General features: G+C 41.1%; 1 protein-coding gene across 1 annotated transcript in view; it reads right to left on the reverse strand.

Moving 5' to 3' along the window:
- Positions 1-19,817, reverse strand: part of il16 (interleukin 16) — a 61,010-nt gene extending 41,193 nt beyond the window's left edge. The window contains exons 1-3 of the mRNA XM_076109779.1: positions 19,805-19,817; positions 6,432-6,672; positions 5,099-5,372 (exon numbers count right to left, since the gene is read on the reverse strand). Of these exons, the coding sequence (XP_075965894.1) occupies positions 5,099-5,372; positions 6,432-6,672; positions 19,805-19,817 (528 nt within the window). The remainder of the gene's footprint in view (positions 1-5,098; positions 5,373-6,431; positions 6,673-19,804) is intronic.
- Between the last annotated feature and the right edge of the window lie 3,701 nt (positions 19,818-23,518).

Below are 23,518 nucleotides of genomic sequence, written 5' to 3' on the forward strand. Positions count from 1 at the left end.
CACCGGACCGTCTAGGTGAAGAGGGAGCTGAGCCGGAAGGCAAAGCTCTCAATTTACCACTCGGTCTACGTTCCTACCCTCACCTATGGTCACGAACTCTGGGTCGTGACCGAAAGGACAAGGTCACGGCTACAAGCGGCCGAAATGAGCTTCCTCCGTAGGGTGGCCGGGCTCAGCCTTAGAGATAGGGTAAGGAGCTCGGTCATCAGGAGGGAGCTTGGAGTCGAGCCGCTACTCCTTCGCATCGAAAGGAGTCAGCTGAGGTGGTTCGGGCATCTAATTAGGATGCCTCCTGGACGCCTCCCACTGGAGGTTTTCCAGGCACGTCCAACTGGGAAGAGACCCCGGGGAAGACCCAGAACATGTTGGAGGGATTACATCTCCCAGCTGGCCTGGGAACGCCTCGGGATCCCCCACAATGAGCTGGAACATGTTGCCGGTGAGAGGGAAGTCTGGGTCAGCCTGCTTGGTCTGTTGCCACCGCGACCCGACCCCGGATAAGCGGAGGAAAATGGATGGATGGATGGATGTTCCAAGGTTCCTTTGGAGTGCATTGTCTTTAAATAACCACACAAGCAAGAATGACTAATTACACTTCCAACATGGCCAGGAGATCAGCATGGTTCATTTATTCCCATACTTAGGACAGTATGCTCTTCAGCTGTGTGACTTTGTCTGCTGGCACAATCATTTTAACTTTGGAATAAAGGCCCAACAAGTTGAGATGCTGCAGGACAGTGGTTCCCAACCTGGGTCAGGGCCCCCCTCAAAGGGGCACCAATGATCACAGGGGGTGGGTCAGGATTTGTCTGCTCTGAGGTTGGCTATATAAGAGTTTCACATGTATAACTAAAATCGTATTAACACACTTGCTGGATAATTTATACAAAAGTCTTTATACGAAAGTATTTCAAAATATATAGTTTCTAGTCCTCACCTAAAGATAGTGGCGCCTTAGTAGGTCATATTCTGTTGAAAGACATTTGTGCACAGTGTCTAATTTTATTTTACTTAAGCTTTATTTAACCAGGCGAGACATTACGAATAAATTCTTATTTACAATGGCGGCCTGTCTACTCTAATATTATTAACATTATACTTTGTACTATGTGTAGAATTAGATTTCAGTGGTGGCTGTGTAGGATTGTTTCCAACTCATGTGATCCAAACATTTTCAATTCCGAGAGCGCTGTAAAGTAAAATCAGTCAAGACGCCATCACTTTATTTATGTTGACAAAACCGACAAATTATATACAATAAAGACATTTGATTTCATCAAAACAGACTAACTCATTTAATATACTTATTACTTATATATACTTATACTTGTCCATTCACTAAACTGCTCTAAAGCAATCTTAGGTGGGAAGCAGCAAAGTAACGCCCTGATGTATCAGGTTTACTGGTGTTAAAAGAAGATGTAATCTATATCTTCTTCAATGCGTGGAATAACAAAGATGATATCCCTAATTGTCCTGCATCGATTTTGATACTTTGAAGACAAATTCTTAAACTTTCCATTGAGAGTTCTACAATGTTATGGGGGTGCAACCCTGAATCAGTGGTCTTTAAAGTACACCGCCTAATGAAAATGGGTGCGCTAGATCTATACTGCAGTAAAAAGATAATTGTCTAGGAGTCGACTGCCTGAACGAGCTTGCAGGCAAATTGAATGTTTATTTTTATATTTCAGAAATCTGCTTAAAAACTGCGTAACAATTTATTGGAAACATAATCACACTAAATTAAATAACTAAATGTTAGTATAAGCTCAGGACTGATATATGTTGTATAAACAGCACAGTGAAACAAACCCTGTCTTTGTCTGACTGTTTGACATTCAGGTCAGTCACAGCTCTCAACCTACCAAACCACAAACACATAGCACAGCATTACACTACTGTGTGGTCAGGCTTGGCACAGACAAACAACAAACACTCATTGTTGGAATGCTGTTAAGCATTCCAACTATTGTTATCCTGTTTCTCTTTATTCAACTTCACTCAACTTCTATTTCTTCCGTACGTTTTTTGCTACTTATCTCCTTCCACATTTTTTAAGCTACAGAAACCGTTCAAATATCAAAATGTTCAGCTCATTAAGGACACGTGTGCTATGACTTTTCATATTTCTAATCTTTAAACTTTTTGAATTATTAAGGTTTTTACACATTTGTTTTTGAATGGGTTTCTATGGAGAAAATGTTCAAATCCTCTTCAACTTTCAAATCCTTCTACTTCCTCATACTTTCAGCTACAGACACCATTTAAACTTTCAAATGTTGAGAAAACCCTGATCTATTGCCGCATTATTCAGCTTTTTGATATCTTTTATACTTTTTGAACTGTCCCATTTTAACTTTTATGATTTTTTCACTCCTTTTCTGACTTTATAATGGGTTTATAATTGCGCAGCTTAGAGTGCGTGATGTCACCGCTAGAGTGAAGAGCAGCTTGAGATTCTTGTGAAAAAAACATTTGTCGTTTGCCACTGTGTCCACAATCTTCACTCTTCATGCATAATTTCTGGATGTAGAAGTAGCTAATCTTGTCCTTGTCGTAGACAAATAACTGTGGAATCCCACAGATTTACACATTTGGCACAGAAGCCTGTAATTGAGAGGAAAACCAACTTTCTGCTCCATAGAGACCAATGTTAAAATTTGCTTCAAAAACATCTTCCACGGAACACGGTACCCCATTTCTAGATCGCCAGTTCAGCCACATTTTTTACACTACAGACACAATTTTTACAGGATCTGTTCTTCAACTCTTCCTTCCTCTCATTTATTAATATCGGAGCAATAGGAGCTACGGTTATGGGAGTTTTGAGGATTTGTTTGAGAGGTGTTTCCCTGTTTTATCTCCATGAAAAGGCTGCAAGGACACAGGTGTTTCTGATCAAGCTAATTAGTGATGTTGATAAACACAGACTCACAGACTCTCCAACAGGTGCATCCTCACCATGGCAACCAGTTACATGCACGCAGGCAGGCTCTCTGTCTCTCCGTCTCTCTCAACACACAGACACACATGAGTTGGAGATATTCATGGCAGATCGTTAGACCTCCTGTCTGTCTCACTCACTCAGTCCATAAAACTGTCTGTCTGCCTGTCTCACTCACTCACTCAGTCGATATACCTGTCTGTCTGCCTGTCTCACTCACTCACTCCATAAAACTGTCTGTCTAGCTGTCTCACTCACTCAGTCCATATAACTGTCTTTCTCACTCTCTCTCTCTCATACAGTCATTCAGGTCTATGAGATTTTGAGAGGACTTTTCCCTTTCAAAATGTTCAGCTTTTTCAGGAGACGGGTGCTTTGACTTTTCATATTTGTAATCTTTAAACTTTTTGAAGCTAAGGATCTCTATGGAGAAAATCTTCAAATCCTGTTAAACTTCTTCAATTTTCAAAGCCTTCTTCTCATACTTTCAGCTACATATGACTTCATATTTTTAATCTTTAAATTCTTTGAAATATTAAGCTATTTGCAATTTTCTTTTGAATGGGATCTCTATGGAGAAAATCTTCAAATCCTGTTAAACTTCTTCAACTTTCAAAGCCTTCTTCTTCTCATACTTTCAGCTACATATGACTTCATATTTGTAATCTTTCAACTTTTTGAATTATTAAGCTTTTTGCAATTTTTTTTTAAATTGGATATCTATTTTCAGCAATGTTTTTGAGATTCATTTCAGCTTTCAGCATTCCAACGCATTTTCAGCAGGAAATGCATTTTCTAGTTTGTACATATTATTCTGTCAAAAATGACAATTGGTGAATATATGAGTTGACTTCTACATGTGTGTTAAATAGTAGATGTTTCAGGTCATTAGACAATATGAATTACCCTTTGCTGGGCAACTACAAAATGCTACTAACATTGCTACTGCTACTACTACTAGTACAACTGCTACTTCTGCTTCTGCTACTGCTACTACTACTAGTACAACTGCTACTTCTGCCACTGCTACTACTACTGCTACTACTACTAGTACAACTGCTACTTCTGCTACTACTACTAGTACAACTGCTACTTCTGCCACTGCTACTACTACTGCTACTACTACTAGTACAACTGCTACTTCTGCTACTACTACTGCTACTACTACTAGTACAACTGCTACTTCTGCTACTACTACTGCTACTACTACTAGTACAACTGCTACTACTACTGCTACTACTACTGCTACTACTACTACTGCTACTACTACTAGTACAACTGCTACATCTGCTACTACTACTGCTACTACTACTAGTACAACTTCTGCTTCTGCCACTACTACTGCTACTTCTACTACTACTGCTACTACTACTACTAGTAGTAGTAGTACTGTGACTACTACTACCGCTACTAATACTACTAGTACAACTGCTACCATTACTACTACTACAATTACAACTGTTGCTAATACTACTACTGCTACTACTACTACAACTACAACTGCTGCCACTCTTACTACTAGTGCAACTGCTACTACTGCTTGCTTCTACTACTACAACTGCTATTACTTTGACTACTACTATAACAGTAATAAAACTGCTTCTACTACAACTGCTTCTTCTACTACTGCTAGTACAACTCCTACTACCACTAGTGCAACTGCTGCTACTGCTTTTACTACTACTTCTACTACTACAACTGCTACAACTACTACAACTGCTTAAGTCTGCTACTACTGCTACTAATGAAGCTCTAGTGTAAGTTCAGTTAGGAAGACTATCCTCTTGTATGCTTAGGCTTATCATTTATTTCTCATACATCTGCCATTCTTTCCACTCACATGCTCTCTCATTATTTCCTTGCTGTCATTGTTTGAGGCTATCAGTCATAATATCAGCTGTTTAGAAGTCATCCATGAATCGCTGTACTAAGTTTCAGCCCAATCAAGAGTTATTTCTGTCTGGACCAGACCGACCGGTCTATTGTCATCCCAAGAGTAGTGCTGCTAGTATGGCCAAATAATTACAATGAACACAGGCAACAACAAGGATCTTCCTCAGTTTAGAGAAGAGTATGGGTGAGAAAGTTCATCAGTCGCAGAATATGCTTTGATTATTTTTAGAAGCAAATGATCACTAGCTGCTGCCGTACCTTGATGCTGAAGGCCCTCCTTAGGCTCTTTTTGTTCTCCCTGAGTGTGGCGGTATGATGCATCTCGTTATCTGACTCAGTGCCTCCTCTCTTCTCCAGGGCTGATTGCTGGGTTGTCCTCCAGTGTCCCTTCCCTGTATCTCTGCACCGTGTTTGATCCCCACCAGTCACATCTGCCCTGCAGCCTGGGCCCCATGTCCTGCGCCCATCTGACACAGCATGCCTCTCTTCTGGACAGTCATCATTAGTTTTAGAGTGACACAGGATCAGGGACCTGGACAGAGTCAGTGAAAGTCACAACGTCAATTTTCGGCATTAGGTCACATAAATAGTTTTTTTTGGGGGGGCTGTCATGTTCCGATGTGAGGGTCCTGGGACAGAGGATGTCATATGTGTACAGATTGTAAAGCCCACTGAGGCAAATTTGTGATTGTGAACTTGGGCTGGACAAAAAAATTGGATTGAATTAATAGCAAGACAATCCTTTTTTTTCACTCTACTCTTGTCGCAGATACAGGACACTTAGATGGAAAAAGGCCAACCCATTCTCACAACTTGTCAAATACCAACAAGGCACCCTTTAGTGTCCGTATGAGATGCACCAGGCTTTCAGCTAACTCCAATGTAAACCCATCCATGTAATTATTAGACACTCAGAACAACTAACGAAGTATGAAGAGCAGGAAAGTCCTTTGGGTGGATGGTTGAGTCAAACAGGCTGTCACCCAGGAGGCAGCTGTTCATGTCCCATGTGAAACTAAGTCAACGTTGACTTATTTTACCTTGGTTTTGTTACGTAACGTATGTATCTGTTATGTAACTAAGCAGCGTTAGTTAAGTACTAGCATACTTATTTTACGTATCTAACAGACTTATTTTCACCCAAACCACAATCCAAACCAAGTAAACTTCAAGACTAAGTTAACCTACTTTGTAAGTTTATTTTGAAAATAAACTGTTTGCATGTAACAAGTGGAAACTGGCACTCCAAAACTGAAGCTAGCTCTATAGAGCAGCATAGTTTGAAGCGTGATGGCAGTGAGAATGTGTTGAAAATAAATGTTTTAGCTGTGCTAAATTCCATAGCCCGCTAATCACAATAACACACATTTGCTGTACGAATGCATTCATGCTGTTTGTCATATGGAAATGTATTTTTGTTCTGGAAGAACATATAATGCTCACAAATAAATAACAAAACTATCTATTTTCATCATAAAGATTGACACCAGCTTGGAAAGAAGGTTACATACTCTGCCAATAAAAAGGGTAACCTAACTGTTGTTAGCTCCCTGTGCAGCCCTAGTTGTAAGCCTTTGAGTGGTGCTGGTACCTGGAGAGCATGGCCAGTTTCTTGGAGCGGTGGTTGTGGCTGCTGGTTGGGTTGTTGCGGCGTTCCTCCTGGTCCCTGCGTCTCCTTTCCATCCTCCTAGCAGCTGCTGTGCTGGCTCTCCTCCTTTGGTGGGAGTATCTCTGAGGCATGGCCGTCAGCGTGTGTGTATGTGTGTGCGGCGGGAGCTCGGGAACCATCACACTCCTCCCAGCTGGCCCGAAGCCTAATGGAGAGGGACGCTCTGGAGGGCAATTAGAAAACTGAGTTAGGACAGTCTGACTGCATCCGTGTGTAAGTGTTCTGAGAAACAGCTGAGGCATTTGAGGAGGCTGGTGGAGATAAAAAACGCTTTTCTTTCCCTGCTTTGAAAAAATGGCAAAGTTTTCCTCAGTCCTCATGACTTTAGCTTAATCAGGCTCAGACGTGTTGGGAGAAGCACACTCCACACACACACACACACACACAGTCATGTGTTCTCACTTAGAGGACATTACTACATACAAACGTACATTAATTTCAAGAGTGACCTGACCCTAACCCAAGTCTTCACCCTAAAATATAATGATATACATTAAGGAGACATGCATTTTGCAGCTGGTGAGCTAGTAGAGCAGTGGCGGCTGGCCAATAGAGGGCCATGGGGCCTGGCCCCACCATGAGCCATACAAAAAAAAAATAAAATGATAATAATCATAAACTATACAAATTGTCAATATTTGTGTTTTTGAACTATGGAATGTACCCAGTAATATGTGTAAAATATGATATCTGCGCAAAGGTTTTGCTTTTCCTGCTCGTCCTCTCCGCTGTGTGCTCGTCTGCTCGTGATCTCCGCCTGTGTGCACGACACATCTCAGAACGCGCAGCTAGGGGGGCCAAATCGTTTTGGCCCAAAAGAGGCGGCTCTATGAAGCAGTTTAGCCAATAGCTGATTAAAGATATAAATGAGTGACATACAATTTAGCCGATCAGCGCCCTCAAATAGATTCAGCGTGGGGCCAAAACGATTTGGCCCCCCTAGCTGCGCGTTCTTGTCAGGAGAAGTTTCTACAGGCGAGCGCGAGCGCCAGCGCGAGCACTACTCCTCCAAGTCTCGTTGGAGAGGAGAACTTTGGCGGAGATTCTGCAGGCCAAAGAGCTGATCCCAGATCAGCCTGACCTGACAATCAGACAGTAGACTAGCGGGAAAGGAAAGCAGTGCATGCGAAGCTTCTGTACTAGCTGAACACCAGACAGGTTTGGCTAGCTGCATGACGTCATGCTAATAACTTATTTAGCTTTTTAAAACAACGGGGACAGATCCAGCATGGACAGTTAGGGAGTGAGGGATGAGGAGGTAAGGAAACATGAGAACACCAGGACACACATGGAGAACTCTGTCAAGCTACATATTAGGCAAAGTGAACATCTTTTCTTCTACATAGTTGTCCTCAGTCTAATCTGCTTAACTTGGTCATGGAGGCATCAACATTTAATTGAGATGGTAAATTAACAGTGAAAACTCATCATAGCTTCATTTAACATCAGTATTCATAATTACACTTCATGTACTTCTCCTGATCTTTACCTCCTATAACAAGGTCCATAGGTGCATCTCAATAAATAAACATGTTCTATTATATTATATAAGTGTTATTTACTGCTTTTTTTCGTGTTGGAATAAATGTTAAATATTTAACTGCAAAGTAGTAATGCGTGTTTGATACTTTAATATTTTTGCATTAAATCATACTGGGATGTTTGCTGAAATAGATAGGATGGCCCTACCTAGAACATGTTCCACCAGCCGCCACTGGATTTACAAGTCCCTATTCATGCCAAAACTATGTAAAAATCAAATATATTTGCACATTTACTTTTGGTGGAACACTAAAGCCCACATTACTGAAGGTCTTTTTACTGATTTATCAGATTAAAAGTATCACCACTTGTACTGCTATGGAACCAGGTTTTTACCAGTGTTTGGGTTTACAACACATACATGTACACGGGCAACACAACACATAATATGAAAAGAAACGCAGCAATGCGCCAACAAAGACAGAGTTTATACAATGCACAAAATTGAATATTTCTAAAAATCTGCCTTACAACTACTATTTGAGGAAGCAAATGCACTCAACACATTTATTAGACCTCAAGGATACACTAAGTGTGTTTTGGTAACCTTGAAAGTGAATATAAAATATAAGTTTGATACTTTAATATTTTTGCATTAAATCATACTGGGATGTTTGCTGAAATTGATAGGATGGCCCTACCTAGAACATTTTCCACCAGCCGCCACTGTAGTAGAGGCTCATTTTTGAATTTACACAATCTACTGGGTGAAAGCAGAAAATGGTGTTAGTCATGTTGTACTGGTCCCATCAATGAGCTTGAGTGAATGATGGTCTGTACATGTCAACACTTCACGTTCTAGAGTGCACTATAGGAAGACCCTCGTATGCATTATACATTCTAGTGGAGATGGCCTCTCCCATTTGCCATGACCACTTGGTAAACAATGTGCAGAGGCTCTTTCACTGAAACCCATACGGACTTTGGTCTGACATCATTATCTTGCTCTTCCCCTCACAGTCGGGGCCTGACTGGCTCAGAAGGTTTGAGCAGCTCTTCAGCTGAATGTTAGTGCTTGGATTGCCCTAGACATACTTGCTTGGGATCATTTCACATGACCTGAATACTAATTAGCTCAACCTTTGTGACTGCTGTAGCATTAGTTTTTAGTGATTATGTGCAATAGGCCCCTCAAACTGAGTCAACAATCAAACGTTTCAGGATCAGGTGGTATGATATCTCTGTCTTTAGTGATGGTCACTGTCTCAGATTAAGATCATGGAGTCAGAATTTCTTGCAGTAGCTTGGCAGAGAGAGACAGCAGGCTACATGTTGGACGCTGATCAGTCGTAGCTCGCCCTCTTTTAACATTTGTAAAAATGCATAGGTGATTGGGAAGGAGGTACAAAACAACTTTATGATCTTGCTTGACACAACCAACATCATGTGGTGAATGTCAAGTTTTAGAAATTGTTGAAGTAGGCAACAGAAGGTTACGTTGTGAAGTGTCCTCGTCTTTTAGATCTACTCATGTGGGGATTATGTCTCTTCAACATGTTGATGGTGGTGCACTTCTCTTGGACTATGGAAGATTTCCACGAGGAAAAGATTTCATTCGACAAAAAAAGCTGAATGACAATTAGATTTTTGAATAGGCTAAATATACCCCCGAACAAGGCCACACAAACAAAAGATGAAAAGGAAGCATGTATTTGAATGTGGCATGTGAGCCTACTGATGCACACTCTCGAATGCAGGGAGACAGATTACAATGATATATATTGGTCTTCCACTAGCAGCCAACACCTGTCCGCTAAGCCGTTTGCCGGGTAGTTTCGAGATTTGAGTTTTGTTGGTGGTCTCAGATCCAGGTGTCTCAGACTGTGTGAGGGCTGAGAAGGTTCAGCATTTCTTTGAGCTTTGTTTACCGTCTCAAATCTTTCCACAGCTTGCTTTAACCATTACTAGTTTTCTGAGCGCTGAGCTCCAGAGCCTGAAAGCATGTTAGTTCCAACAGACGTTGGTTGTCACTTGCTGCGGCATAATGCTATATTGAACTTTGATATTTCTTGCTTTGGTGTTTGAAAATGTAACATAGAACGTAGTTAATGTCTGCAACACTACGATTTAATGTGATGGAATTTTGTTGTGAAAGGCACATTAAATGAACAATGATACGATACATCTTGGCCTGTCCTCAAGGCCGCCGCAGCACCCACATTGGGAACCAGTGCTGTTTCTGCTCTCTTTGGCTGCGGTCGAACAGTCCTTTTTGCTTAGGAAGGTTCCTAACTGAGTGAAATGACCCGGAAGTATCGAAGTGGCCACTATGATAAGAGCTTTTTGAATTCTCTAAATGCTAAGGAAAGGTGCTTCAATGCTTCCTTTATTAGCTCCTTTAGCATAGGAAACACTGGACCTTCCTGTACAAAAGGAAAGAAGATAATGCCGACCCACAATTCCTTGCAGCGGCAACATTTAAAGTGACGCACCATTCGGTAGTCCATGAAAACAAACGATGTGTTTATCTTACACAGATTTAACAATTATACTCATACAGTCATAAAGTAATGGGATTCATGTTGATGAATATGAACAGACAGTGACAATCCTTTAGTTTAATTTCATATGTATTTATTTACTTTGAACATGTAACAAATAAGTAAAAAACACAACAAGCTACGCCATTGATAAATTATTAAACTGTTAAAAAGCTAAATATAACTGAACCTTTGAATCTACATTACATTACATGCACAAAGGAAATATTGATATTGAACAGTTTCATTGATGTTGCACACGAGTGAATTGTTTCTACTGAAGCATGTTGATTGTTAGTTAGTGTGACAGCAGCAGGAAGGAAGGATCTCTGGTTTCTCTCCTTCACACCATGAGTGAAGCAGCCTCTCACAGAAGAAGGTGTTTATAAAGCCTGCATGGTGTTGAGCAACAGATTTCATGGGGTCATGTTTTAGTTGTGCTTTGTGTAGTCCTTCGTTGTAGTTTCCTTTGTGTTATCCTGTTTGTCTTGCTGTTGCATTATGTCTCTAGTTGAATGAGATAATAGTCCGTAATACATGAGATAAAGAAAATGAAAGTCAAATACAGCCTTGTTCCAGGTTTGGTTCAGATGTCACATTCTGCAATATCGATTGAGCTCAGTGAGGATGGGCCTTACTCTGGTTCAGGTACCGGAGACTACGTGAGTGGAGGTAGGGGCCATAAAAGGCCTTACGTGTACAGTGTGTTATGGTATTCATATTATCCTAAATACACAGGACAAGTTTGCCTTCGGGGCTTTTTGCCAGAAAGGGTTTACATGAACCTAAAACATGATATTTTTCTAAACCTAACCAGGTAAGTTTGTTGAAACAAACCTGAAGGCAAACTTCTGCCATGTGCTAAAAGTACTACTTTGTCTGTAAATCTCAGCCAGTTTAGTGGAGGAAGAGACTGGTTTGAGCTTGAGCTGAATGAATGTATATGTTTCAGCGATGGAGCAGCCTGCTGACAAACGCCTCTCTGTGCTGTGAATGTTCCAGCATATGCTGCTGGAATACAACAGAGCTCTTCAAACAGTAAATACTGTATATGATGTGCTAACCACAAGGCAGTGAGTTGGAGTCTCAGTTCTATCTTCAGCTCAGCCACTAAAACTAAAGAAAAAGAAAACGATTCATTATTGTTAGAAAATAGATGATTTGATGAAAAATAAGTGTAGTTTATTTAAGTTAGTTTTATCTTTACATTAGTTTATCTTTAATACCTAATCAAATAGTTCATCAGATACATATCTAAATTGCTGAATAAATAAATGAACCAGTAAAATCCACAGGTTCCACTGAGTATTGAAGACCGACTTTCTTTTCTGGTGAATCGGTGGCTCTGATTCTGGAAGTGTGTTAGCAATTAAGGAGCATTAGTCTGCTTATGTGTTGACCAGATATACAGGAAACAGAGACATGGATCTCCCTCTCTCCCCCCTTATAGGTAGGGTTGGGTATCGTTTGGGTTTTTTCCGATACCGGTGCTAAAACGATACTTTTAAAACGATACCGTGCCTAAACGGTGCCTGAACCGATACTTTTTTCTTCAAATTGAACAATATATTAACTGTTTAAAGTATACTATAAATATAAATAAATACAAAACACTTGGCTTCAAACTACAGCTTCAAACTTTTTAACTTCAAACTATGAACAATATATTAACTGTTAACAGTTTACAGTATACTTAAATAAATATAAATAAATACAAAACACACACACACACTCTGTACACACACTACAGCTTCAAACTTCAGCAATTCTTTTGCAGAAATATGAGCATATTTGCCTTCTCTGGCAAAATAGGACACCTTTTTATTTTACCAGTTGGTGGCGGTAATGCGCCAATCATCGTTTGCCAACCGCCACTACACCTCAAAGAAGAAGAAGAAGAAAGTTTCGCGTGCCGGATGTTGTGCTTGTTATGAGCGGCAGCGCTAAGTACCCGGATGTCGATGGAGGTAGCCTGCCAGCCGTTTGACGATCGTTTTTTTTTTTTTTTTTTTTATAAATCATGGCCGAAGCTTTGCCAGAATGATGGAGGGGTTTGTTTCTAAGCGCGCACGGCTCGTCCGGTTGTAATAATACTATGAGTGAGGAGCGGAGGACCGAGGCTATCGTTACCTGCTGCCAGGACGGAGTCATCAGAGTAGTGTAAAAAAAGTATTTCAATCGGCTCAGGCACCGAAAGGAAGCACCGAAATCTGCGTTGCGTTTCGGTCCGGTAGATACCGGTCGTATAGGTTTCGGTACCCAACCCTACTTATAGGCGTATACACACTCCTGGATGACGGCCAGCACAGTGGGAACACACAGTAGTAGGATGCAAGTCAATCTCCAAATATTCAAACATTATATTCATTTTGTGCATTAGTCGAGTATGAATGCAAATGTGCATTTACTCGTGAATTTTAGGCAGGTCAAATCTGCAGCACCATAGCAATCGTCTGTGTTCTCGGTTTTGGTCTTTGAGTTTGGAGAAAAACTCTGAGGTGGAACTGAGTATGGAATGTCTTGCACACATTTTATGTTGGAGCAGCCAACTAGAAGTTGCACGCTTCGAAAAGTGCATCTTAGTTTGAGGTACATTTACTGATACACAGTACTTAAAGTTCTCTATCAGTGTTCTTTTACACTGTTTTTCAAATGGTAATGTCCAGCAAAAAGATTACCACAGTAAGCTAATCAATACGGTTATGAATCATGTGAACGCTAGCACTAACTGAGCAACATTGACTGTGCTAAGTTTGGAAATAACTTAAAGGGTTAGTTTGGATTTTTTAAAGTGGGGTTTTATGTATTTTTCGAGGTACAATTACAGTTTTTTTCCAATACAGTCTGGTGGCTTTGAAGAGAGTGATATAACAGCTTCAGTTCCCCAATGGAAGGGCTTTTCTGAGAGAGAGGTGAAGCGGCTGGACTGGAGCTGATGTTTAAGTTTACACTATAATAGGAAGATTTTCACAGCTTTATCTTGCCGTCAGACTGACGGGGAACTGAAGCCGTTATAGCACTCTCTTCAAGCTTCCGTGCCAGTTAACCTGTCTGCCTCTCCAAACTGGGAGCATGTCAGATATTTATACACAAACACATATGTATATATTACATGTAGCAGCGTCATAATGCAGATACGTCAGGTCGCGTTGGAAAAAGGTTTTAGTCGGCCGTTGGAAAATAACATTTTGGTGCTAAAACATATGTACTTAGACCAAAATCTGAATGTTCTGATTTGAATACATAAGGAACACCACTGGGAAGCTACATAATGATATATAAACCTCAAAAAAACAAATTACACCCAAAACACCTTTAAGGAGATGTTTGAGGGTCTCCGCCACACTAAATGACAAAACACGTAGAAGAGTGTTACCATTTTGGGAGACCTCATACTTTTACACCCCTATATTTCAATGCATTGATCTAAATGGTAAATTAACTGTAATTGTATTGTGCTTTTAGTCACAGACCACTCAGAGTGCTTTTACACTACATGTCATCATTCATCCATTCATTGATGACTACCATGCAAGGTGCCACCTGCCCATCAGGACTGACTAACTCCAATGTCTTTCCCTGGTAAATATTTCACATCAACTGCCCCAATTAGCAGCTGCAGGATGTAAATAATATTTACCAATAATCTTGTATACTATTCGGTAGGTGTCCATGCTAGACATTAATGGTCCTGTTCCTGAAAGGAAACCTTTTCAAAATCACATTGAGTCTGTTTACATGAAGAAGAGTAACCGGTTTATGACCGGGTTTTAAGGTATCCCTCATCCTGTTTATGAGAAACCTGAATATGCTAGCTGAAGAACTCTGTTGCATGTTATTGAGCGCCACCGACTATCTACGCAGGCGCAGCTTCAGATAAGTGACGTATCAGAAATACAAACAATGGCTGCAGATAAAGCGTCTCACTTCTGGAGCGACGAGTAAACTGACTTTGTCTTTCTGAAATGAAAGAAGCTGCTCCCTGTCCTACGTAGGGACAGTGACAGTCTGACTCCGCTGTGGAGGACTGAGTTATCAGAATAACTTGGCTGCTCTGCTTTCAGGACTAGCTCAGTCCGTAGTGCGAGAGAGAGAGAGACAGAGAAAGAGAGAGGAGAGAGAGAGAGAGAGGATGTGCTCAGAGCAGACAGCTGTTGGCGATCCAAATAGGTTACAAGGAGAAGATATTAGCAGTTAACTCATCAAGTGGTAGTAAATAGTGTACAGTGTTAATATTTGTTTTAGTGAACATCACATCACCTGCATGAATACAACGCAGTAATCAGTAACCAGCAACCGTGTTATCATGTTTATGGCTATGAATAACCCGATTTCTCTGTGCTCGTGTAAACATATTCTGAGTCTGATCATAACTTGGATAATCCTCATGAGTTATTCATGTCCATGTAAACACAGTCTACATTTGTAATGACACAATTGATCCCTACAGCATAAGCCTGCTTAAGATAATAGTACATTTTATAACACAATGTAATGCAATTTATTTTCATTTTTTTAAGCAGCCTTATTTAATATCATTCCCCCCAGGCCCAAGATGGTCACAGGTCAGAGGCCACCAGACCGACTGAGGCTGGTTGAGTGGCAAGCTATGAGAATGAACAGGGAGGGCTGAAGGGCATCTCTGAGACAACAGGGAGAGAAAGGAGATCTGAGGAGAGCGTGGCTCCATATCATGAATAAGTTACATGCTAAGGAAGGCAGTCATTTCAGAAAAACATGTAAGAGTACAATTAGCGCCCATTCACCTGACATGTGAATTCACACGGTATCTTGTTCTACTCAGTCTGCTCCTCTGTCCAGATGTGACATGTTTGTTGAATCCATACATACACTGAAATTTAAAGATAATAATTTGTGATTTTAGAGTTTTTAAAAATTATTTCTTAAACATTTTCCATCCAGCGTGTCGGTGTATAGTTATTTGTTTCTGGGTATGCATAAACTGTCAGATGGAGTCAGTGACAGGTTTTGGTTCAAGTCTCTATACACAATGATTACTGATAGCTTTGTAGTGATGGGAATTACGGCTCTTTGAAGGGAGCCAGTCCTCTGGCTCCCTTCCTCTCTGAGACATTCACTTTTCTCTTTTTTTTAGCTTAGAAATAATCCCCAGGAAAATGAGGGGATAAGATTTGGATCAGATTCAAACTTTGACATCCCACCAATACAATATCATTTTGCATGTGTGGACTAGGTTTAGGAGCACTAAATGACTCATATTCCCAGACCTAATGTCAATGAACTGCATTGTAAACATCACACAAGGTGACCCCATATATTTACTACTTTTAATGTAGTAAATTCACTGGCAAAGTATGAAAATTATGAAATTACAAATTAAAAGTTTTGGAGCTGCGGATTTAGAACTGGCACTGAAATTGGGGGAATGAAAGGGTTAAAAGCACTGCTCTCAAGTACGACCCGTTCATTCCATGGGCTGCGTGTCGGACCTGAACCCGGGCTGCAGAGGTAAGGACTCATTGGGGCCTGTCCAACCAGGACAGCCACTGTTTTCCAGAAAGTAAGAGTTCTTCAAAGCCCTTCCATGTAAGCTTTGTGTTGGTATGTATATGTAAAGCTTCACCAAAAGCCTTGAAGGTGTTGACTGCCTCCTGTGATGTCAACAGAAGTACAGAGAGAGTCCAGGGCCCCGTTCCTCGTACGTGGTTCAGCAAAGTCGATCAAATGTCCTATTAGCCAGCCTAAATTAACGAGATGATTGATGTCAGGCTATGTCGGCTTCCTGATTTCTTATTTTTTTGCATGTTTGTCACACTTAAATGTTTCAGATCATCAAACTAATTTAAATATTAGACAAAGATAACACAAGTAAACACAAAATGCAGTTTTTAAATGAAGGTTTTTATTATTAAGGGGAAAAAAAATCCAAACCTACATGGCCCTGTGTGAAAAAGTGATTGCCCCCCCCTGTTAAAACATAAATTAACTGTGGTTTACCAAAGTAATTGAGATCTATCAGTCTGGAAAAGGTTACAAAGCCATTTCTAAAGCTTTGGGACTCCAGCGAACCACAGTGAGAGCCATTATCCACAAATGGCGAAAACATGGAACAGTGGTGAACCTTCCCAGGAGTGGCCGGCCGACTAAAATTACCCCAAGAGCGCAGCGACGACTCATCCAAGAGGTCACAAAAGACCCCAGAACAACATCCAAAGAACTGCAGGCCTCACTTGCCTCAATTAAGGTCAGTGTTCATGACTCCACCATAAGAAAGAGACTGGGCAAAAATGGCCTGCATGGCAGAGTTCCAAGACGAAAACCACTGCTGAGCAAAAAGAACATAAAGGCTCGTCTCAGTTTTGCCAGAAAACATCTTGATGATCCCCAAGACTTTTGGGAAAATACTCTGTGGACTGACGAGACAAAAGTTGAACTTTTTGGAAGGTGTATGTCCCATTACATCTGGCGTAAAAGTAACACGGCATTTCAGAAAAGGAACATCATACCAACAGTAAAATATGGTGGTGGTAGTGTGATGGTCTGGGGCTGTTTTGCTGCTTCAGGACCTGGAAGACTTGCTGTGGTAAATGGAACCATGAATTCTGCTGTCTACCAAACAATCCTGAAGGAGAATGTCCGGCCATCTGTTCGTGACCTCAAGCTGAAGCGCACTTGGGTTCTGCAGCAGGACAATGATCCAAAACACACCAGCAAGTCCACCTCTGAATGGCTTAAGAAAAACAAAATGAAGACTTTGGAGTGGCCTAGTCAAAGTCCCGACCTGAATCCGATTGAGATGCTGTGGCATGACCTTAAAAAGGCGGTTCATGCTCGAAAACCCTCCAATGTGGCTGAATTACAACAATTCTGCAAAGATGAGTGGGCCAAAATTCCTCTACAGCGCTGTAAAAGACTCATTGCCAGTTATCGCAAACGCTTGATTGCAGTTGTTGCTGCTAAGGGTGGCCCAACCAGTTATTAGGTTTAGGGGGCAATCACTTTTTCACACAGGGCCATGTAGGTTTGGATTTTTTTCCCCCCTTAATAATAAAAACCTTCATTTAAAAACTGCATTTTGTGTTTACTTGTGTTATCTTTGTCTAATATTTAAATTAGTTTCATGATCTGAAACATTTAAGTGTGACAAACATGCAAAAAAATAAGAAATCAGGAAGGGGGCAAACACTTTTTCACACAACTGTATGTGTATATACATGTCTGTGTAGATTACCATATAGAACTAGGAGTTTGAATCTGTGTGTGTGAATCTGTGTATGGGCGGATCAGTATGTATGTATTATTCATAATCAGAAATTCAATCAATTGAAGCAGTGAAAAGGAATAGTGTGTGATTCTCTCTGTTCTTGTCATGAGTCCACCTTAATCATGTTCTACAATAATGATATGTTGGTGTACTAATAACCCTTTGATATCATTATGAGTGCTTTTAACCCTCATGTATGCAACGCAGCCATCAAGAGGACATGGGAGCAAGTAAACACTATAAGCACAAACACATTATTCAGAATGGTGAGTCAATATGTACCATGGTGATGTAATGAACACATCCATAAGTTTATTAAGCGCCAAATAAACTTTACGAACAGCACGGCATGCAACGGCTTTCCCGATGTTCTCCGCATCGCCGACACTGTACAACAATGTACCACTCGCAGAACAGCTCAAGGCTGCATCCAGTCTGTGAGACAGTCAATGCTCGGCTGCGTCGTGTGGTGTTCAATGTATGGCTCCAGAAGGTCTGTAAATAAATGATTCCTTGTGGTCAGAATGGATAGCGCTCGTATAGGAAGTCATCATGATGTGATAACGGATCTTGGCGATGTGGAAGAACTCTCTCCCTATAACACGCTAATCTAACTAATATCCTCCTTCATCAGTGGATCTCTGAGGAAGGGAGCTGTACATTAATGCAATAGAGGCTTCTTTGTTTGCTCAGCTGCTTTAATGGTTCACCGTGTGTCTCACTTTACATGCATTTCTGGAACTCCCGTATAACCCCCAGTATATGCGCAAGCGCATTAGACTACCGTATATGACAGGAGCTGCCATTTCTTCCGGGGGAGTGACCAGCTTATCCAGCTACCCTCACTTAGCCTGCCCCGGAGCAGGTTCAAGCTTATGGATGTGTTGCCATGGTGATTTTGCCAAACTTGCTTCGTGGAACCGAAAAGCCTGATCTACGTCATCTTATCCTGAAAAGTATCCGGCTAACTAAGTTAGCCACGTACGAGGAACGGGGCCCAGGTTTCCTCTTACACACTCTCTATTCTATTGATGTGATGGCACACAACAGTGACACTGTTTAGAATCAAAACTTGGACTAAGAGGAAGGGGGTGGGTCACGTTGAAAGTTGTGTTTAGGATAGGCTGAATAAACACGTGTTTGCATAATCATGTGTGTGTGTGTGTGTGTGTGTGTGTGTGTGTGTGTGTGTGTGTGTGTGTGTGTGTGTGTGTGTGTGTGTGTGTGTGTGTGTGTACACGTCCTCACATAAACACTGACTGCCTGTAACAGTAGAAAGGCAGTGACTCAGGGCCAGCCTGGCGGAACAGACCCTGATTGAGAGAAAGCAGGGGGTGGGGCGGCTGCTCAGCTGAACAACGTGAGTGCTGTTTGGAGTTTTCACTGGGGATTCTTCTTTCCAGTCTGTGAGACGGAGCAGGGCCTTCAGAGGACAGCCAAGAGAGCCACCTGAAGCGAGTCATTCTATGAATAATCCACCACTTTCACAACATGTACAATCCCTGAGATCATCTATGGGCTCAGTCTATAACGAAGATCTTGAGTTCTTGTTACGCGCGAAGGATCTCCCTCTCTCAGGCCATGTGGTTGTATGTCAGCTGGCCCAGTGGGCCTATGTGTGGCTGTGGGGAGAGCAGAAGGGAAGCCCTGCCCATCCACTGCTGGCCTCACTGAGCTATTTGTGCTCCAAAGGTCGCCTTGGAATGGACGTACACAATGTTATGTCATTTGTGTTTTCATAAAGGAACTCTGTGTGCAAGTGAGCCCGTACAATCCACACACACACTTATTACACTCATACAGCCCTCAGGCCAAAAAATGCCTCACTACACTTCCCTGCTCTGCGACTAATTTTGATAGTTACACAATGCTCAGACATTCTCTTACTTTCCTGTCATAAAGTCTTCACAGTCAAAATGTTATCTTGGATACCAGTCTGAGAGACACACGGTTCCAATAATTCAAACCACTGATAAACATCCCTGTTAAAAGAAAACGTCAGCGTTTGGAGATGAAGTCCCACTCACCGTAGTCGATCATGTTGTCTTTCAGACCGTGTCTACAGCTTCTACTGGAGATGCAAACAGAGGGTTCAAAGGATGGATTCACTCCAGACAGACAGGCACAAATCCAGAGAGAACTTCATGTCAGAAACTGAAGCATTACCCAGAGCGTGGCTTCCTCACTGGGATTCATCTGGGGTAATGTGCCTGTACCTCTTTCGTCCTCCTCCTTCCTCCTTTTCCTCCCCCTCTGTCTGGAGAACATAACAGTGTGTCTCAGTAAGCACAGCTCCCCAAAACCACTGCTCCTTTCCTCTGAGCCAGCTCCAGAGAGGAAAACACACGTACTTAGCTGGGCCTGATCTCACACCTATAAGGGCTTTTACAAGGTTGTGTGTGTGTGTGTGGGGGGGGGATGAATACCTTCTCTGTGGTCCACATAAACACACTCCTCATTTGAGTATATGTGTGTGTATGACTCTCATTTTCAGTCTGGATCAGTGCTGTTTGACCTGCAGTACTGGTACAGAGTTTGTTTTAGACTATGACGGGCGCTGAGGCATTTACTAGGTTTAGATATGGATGAGCAATAAATGGGGGCTATTTTCAACCTATTCTGTGTCACATCTGCCACAAACTTACTCCATGAGTGGGGAAGATAGTGGCGAGAATGAAACATTGTCATCCAGCCCTGTGCCCTAGAAATGGCGTTCCCATACAACAAAACTGTCAGGGGTCGGGTGGTGAATTGGTCACCAAGAGACTGCTGTCTGTGACCCGTATGAACCAAATACTTTTGTGACCTAAACATAACTGTGGTGGCCGGGCCTGGTTGGGCTCAGCTGCACAGGGGACAGAGTGGGGGAGTGGTTCAGGGAAGAGGCTTAATTAGCCTCAGCTGAAATCAATCTTTCATTGTGTCTCTCTCCTATATAAACATCGGCAGTGACGCAGGAAACCAGACGGACAAGCATAGATGGCAGATGCGCTCGGAGGCTCGGCAGGAGAGCACACGGCCGAGGCCAGTTTGGACAGTGGTGAAATAAAAACGTTGAGAAACTGTATTTTGAGTGTGCTGGCATCATTGTGCTGAGGGAAACCCACGGTGGTAACAGAAGCTTGTTACGATAACCAAGCAGTTTTGTGATTTTTGTTTTGTTTTGTAAACATTTACAACATTAACCACCTGTTTTACACAGTTTTACGCTATTTTAAAAGGTATCACGCTGTTCCACAGTATTTCACACTGTTTCAAACTGTTTCACATTGTATTACACTGCTAACTTCTCGTTCTCTGCTATTGATATAGCACAGTTGAGTGCATCGCCGCATCAACGTATTGGTGTCTAGACATGGAGTTAGTTCGTTGTATTGTTTCAATCACAAAGTACAACAGTGGTTGTTGCAGACACACCTGGTGGAGGAGTGCACCTTTCCAGTTAAATATATGCTAATTTCCATCAATTTTGAGAACAGAAATCTGATCATTGGATAAAGTCAAGCTCAAAATTCTTGTTTCATTTTGTTGACATATCAGAGTCAAAGGTTTTAAAGAGGGAATTTGGGATATCTCTTTGTATCACTCCATAAATCAGAAAATAGATATGGCATACAGTGGCGGCTGGTCAATAGAGGGTGCCGCCCCACCTTGTGCCACAACAAATAAAATAAAATTAATAATAATAATAAACTATACAAATTTTCAATATTTGTGTTTTTGAAATATGGAATCACCCAGTAATATGTCTAAAATATGATATCTGCGGTAAATATATGCTTTTCCTGCACGTCCTCTCCGCGTGTGCACGTCTCAGCTGGCTGGGGCGCTGGAGAAACTGCCCCAAAGAGGCGGGTCTATGAAGCAGTTTAGCCAATGATGCTTTAATGCTAAAGATATAAATGAGTGACATACAATTTAGCCAAGCAGCGTCCTCAAATAGATTCAGCTTTCAAACTGCGCGTTCTCGTCCGGACTAGTCTCTAAAGGCGAGCGCGAGCGCCAGCACTACTCCTCCAAGACCCGTTTGAGAGGAGAACTTTGACGGATAAACTGCAGTGAAAGAGCTGATCCCAGATCAACCTGACCTCACAATCAGACAGCAGTAAGCAGTACATGCAAAGCTTCTCTACTAGCTGTACACCAGACAGGTTTGGCTAGCTGGATGACGTCATGCTAATAACTTATTTAGCTTTTTAAAACAACGGGGACAGATCCAGCACAGACAGTTAGGGAGTGAGGGACACGAAGCGCCTGTCTGAGAAATGATATATATATATATATATATATATATATATATATATATATGTGTGTGTGTGTGTGTGTTTTATATTATAGTGAATATTATTATATGATATATATATATTATTATATTATACTGAATTCCCTGTGAGGGTGACTAAAATATGATGTCCTGACGTGTTTATCAAAGTGTTATTTACTGCTTTTTTCATGTTGGAATAAAGGTTAAATATTTAACTGCAAAGTAGTAATGCATGTTTGATACCTTAATGTTTTTGCATTAAATCATTCTGGGATGTTTGCTGAAATTGATTGGATGTGGCTCAGCCCTACCTAGAACATTTTCCACCAGCCGCCACTGATGGCATATGTTTTTATGAATAAAATGTTTTATAAATCAGGCTATGAATAATGCATGAACAAACCTCTCAGTACAAACCTTCAGAATATAGATAAGAATGAAACTGTAAAGTTTGTGTATGTAAGTGAAACTGAAGTGAAGATTTCTGCCTCAGAGTCTGAGAAAAACTAATTCAGAGGCAACGGCCTTAAAGATGTGGATCGTAAACTGAAAGACATGTTTAAGACACTGCAAGTGAATAGGATCATATATTACCTAATATATATCAAGATGAGACTTCCTCAGTTGATTACTAACTTAAAGATAATTTTTGTATTTTTGCAAGTTTTCTGAAATGTTATTTTTAAAAATGCAAATGTGACATTATTTAATTAGGCATTTTCTATTGAATAAAAAAACTATGTTTTGCCTCGTATTTTACCTTGAATAAAGCTCAGTTCATTGAGCCATTATGAATATCAGTTATTCTATAATCAGGATGTATGCTGTCTACTTACCATGTTTAGAAAGAGAAAATGAGACGTGGCTTTAAGACCAACATTGGAGCAGTTTGTGGACCAACAGCTGTTTGGCACAGCCACTGTCTGCAGATTCTCCAAAGTCCTGCTGTCAAATAGTTGTTGCCAGGTTAAGAGCCCTGTCTCAACACACTCTCTGAAGGCTGACTGACTAGTTTACCAGGAAATAAGATGCAACGTATAAAGTACACAGATTCCTCTGTGTGAGGAGTTTGACATGTATTTTCTGTGCCTCCCTCTAGTGGCTCAGCTGTGTCGATGTGGTTCTCCTTCAGTTTGGTAAACCAGCAGTGAGGAGTTGGATTTTGTAAGGACAGAAAGATAGTTACAGGTGTTCTTGTAAAGAATGGAACTTTTTGTGAACTAAGTATGAAATATTAGCAACACTGGATAGGTATGTTTGGTATACCAAAACTGTAAAAAACAAAACAAGTAAGACTCATTCAAAATCTTTTTGCAAAAAAGGCTTTTTTTATGGCAATATGCATTCATCTGTCAAATAAAACTCAACCAAAACGCTGTGTAGTTAAGCTCCATTTTGCACATGTTAATGTACTATTTTAAAAACTGTTCCATTTATATTTTAATTAAACAACCAAAACACAGAATGGTTGTACACT

The sequence above is a fragment of the Anarhichas minor genome, unplaced genomic scaffold (assembly GCF_050575085.1).
Source record: "Anarhichas minor isolate MPS153535 unplaced genomic scaffold, ASM5057508v1 ptg000042l, whole genome shotgun sequence".
NCBI lineage: Eukaryota > Metazoa > Chordata > Actinopteri > Perciformes > Anarhichadidae > Anarhichas > Anarhichas minor.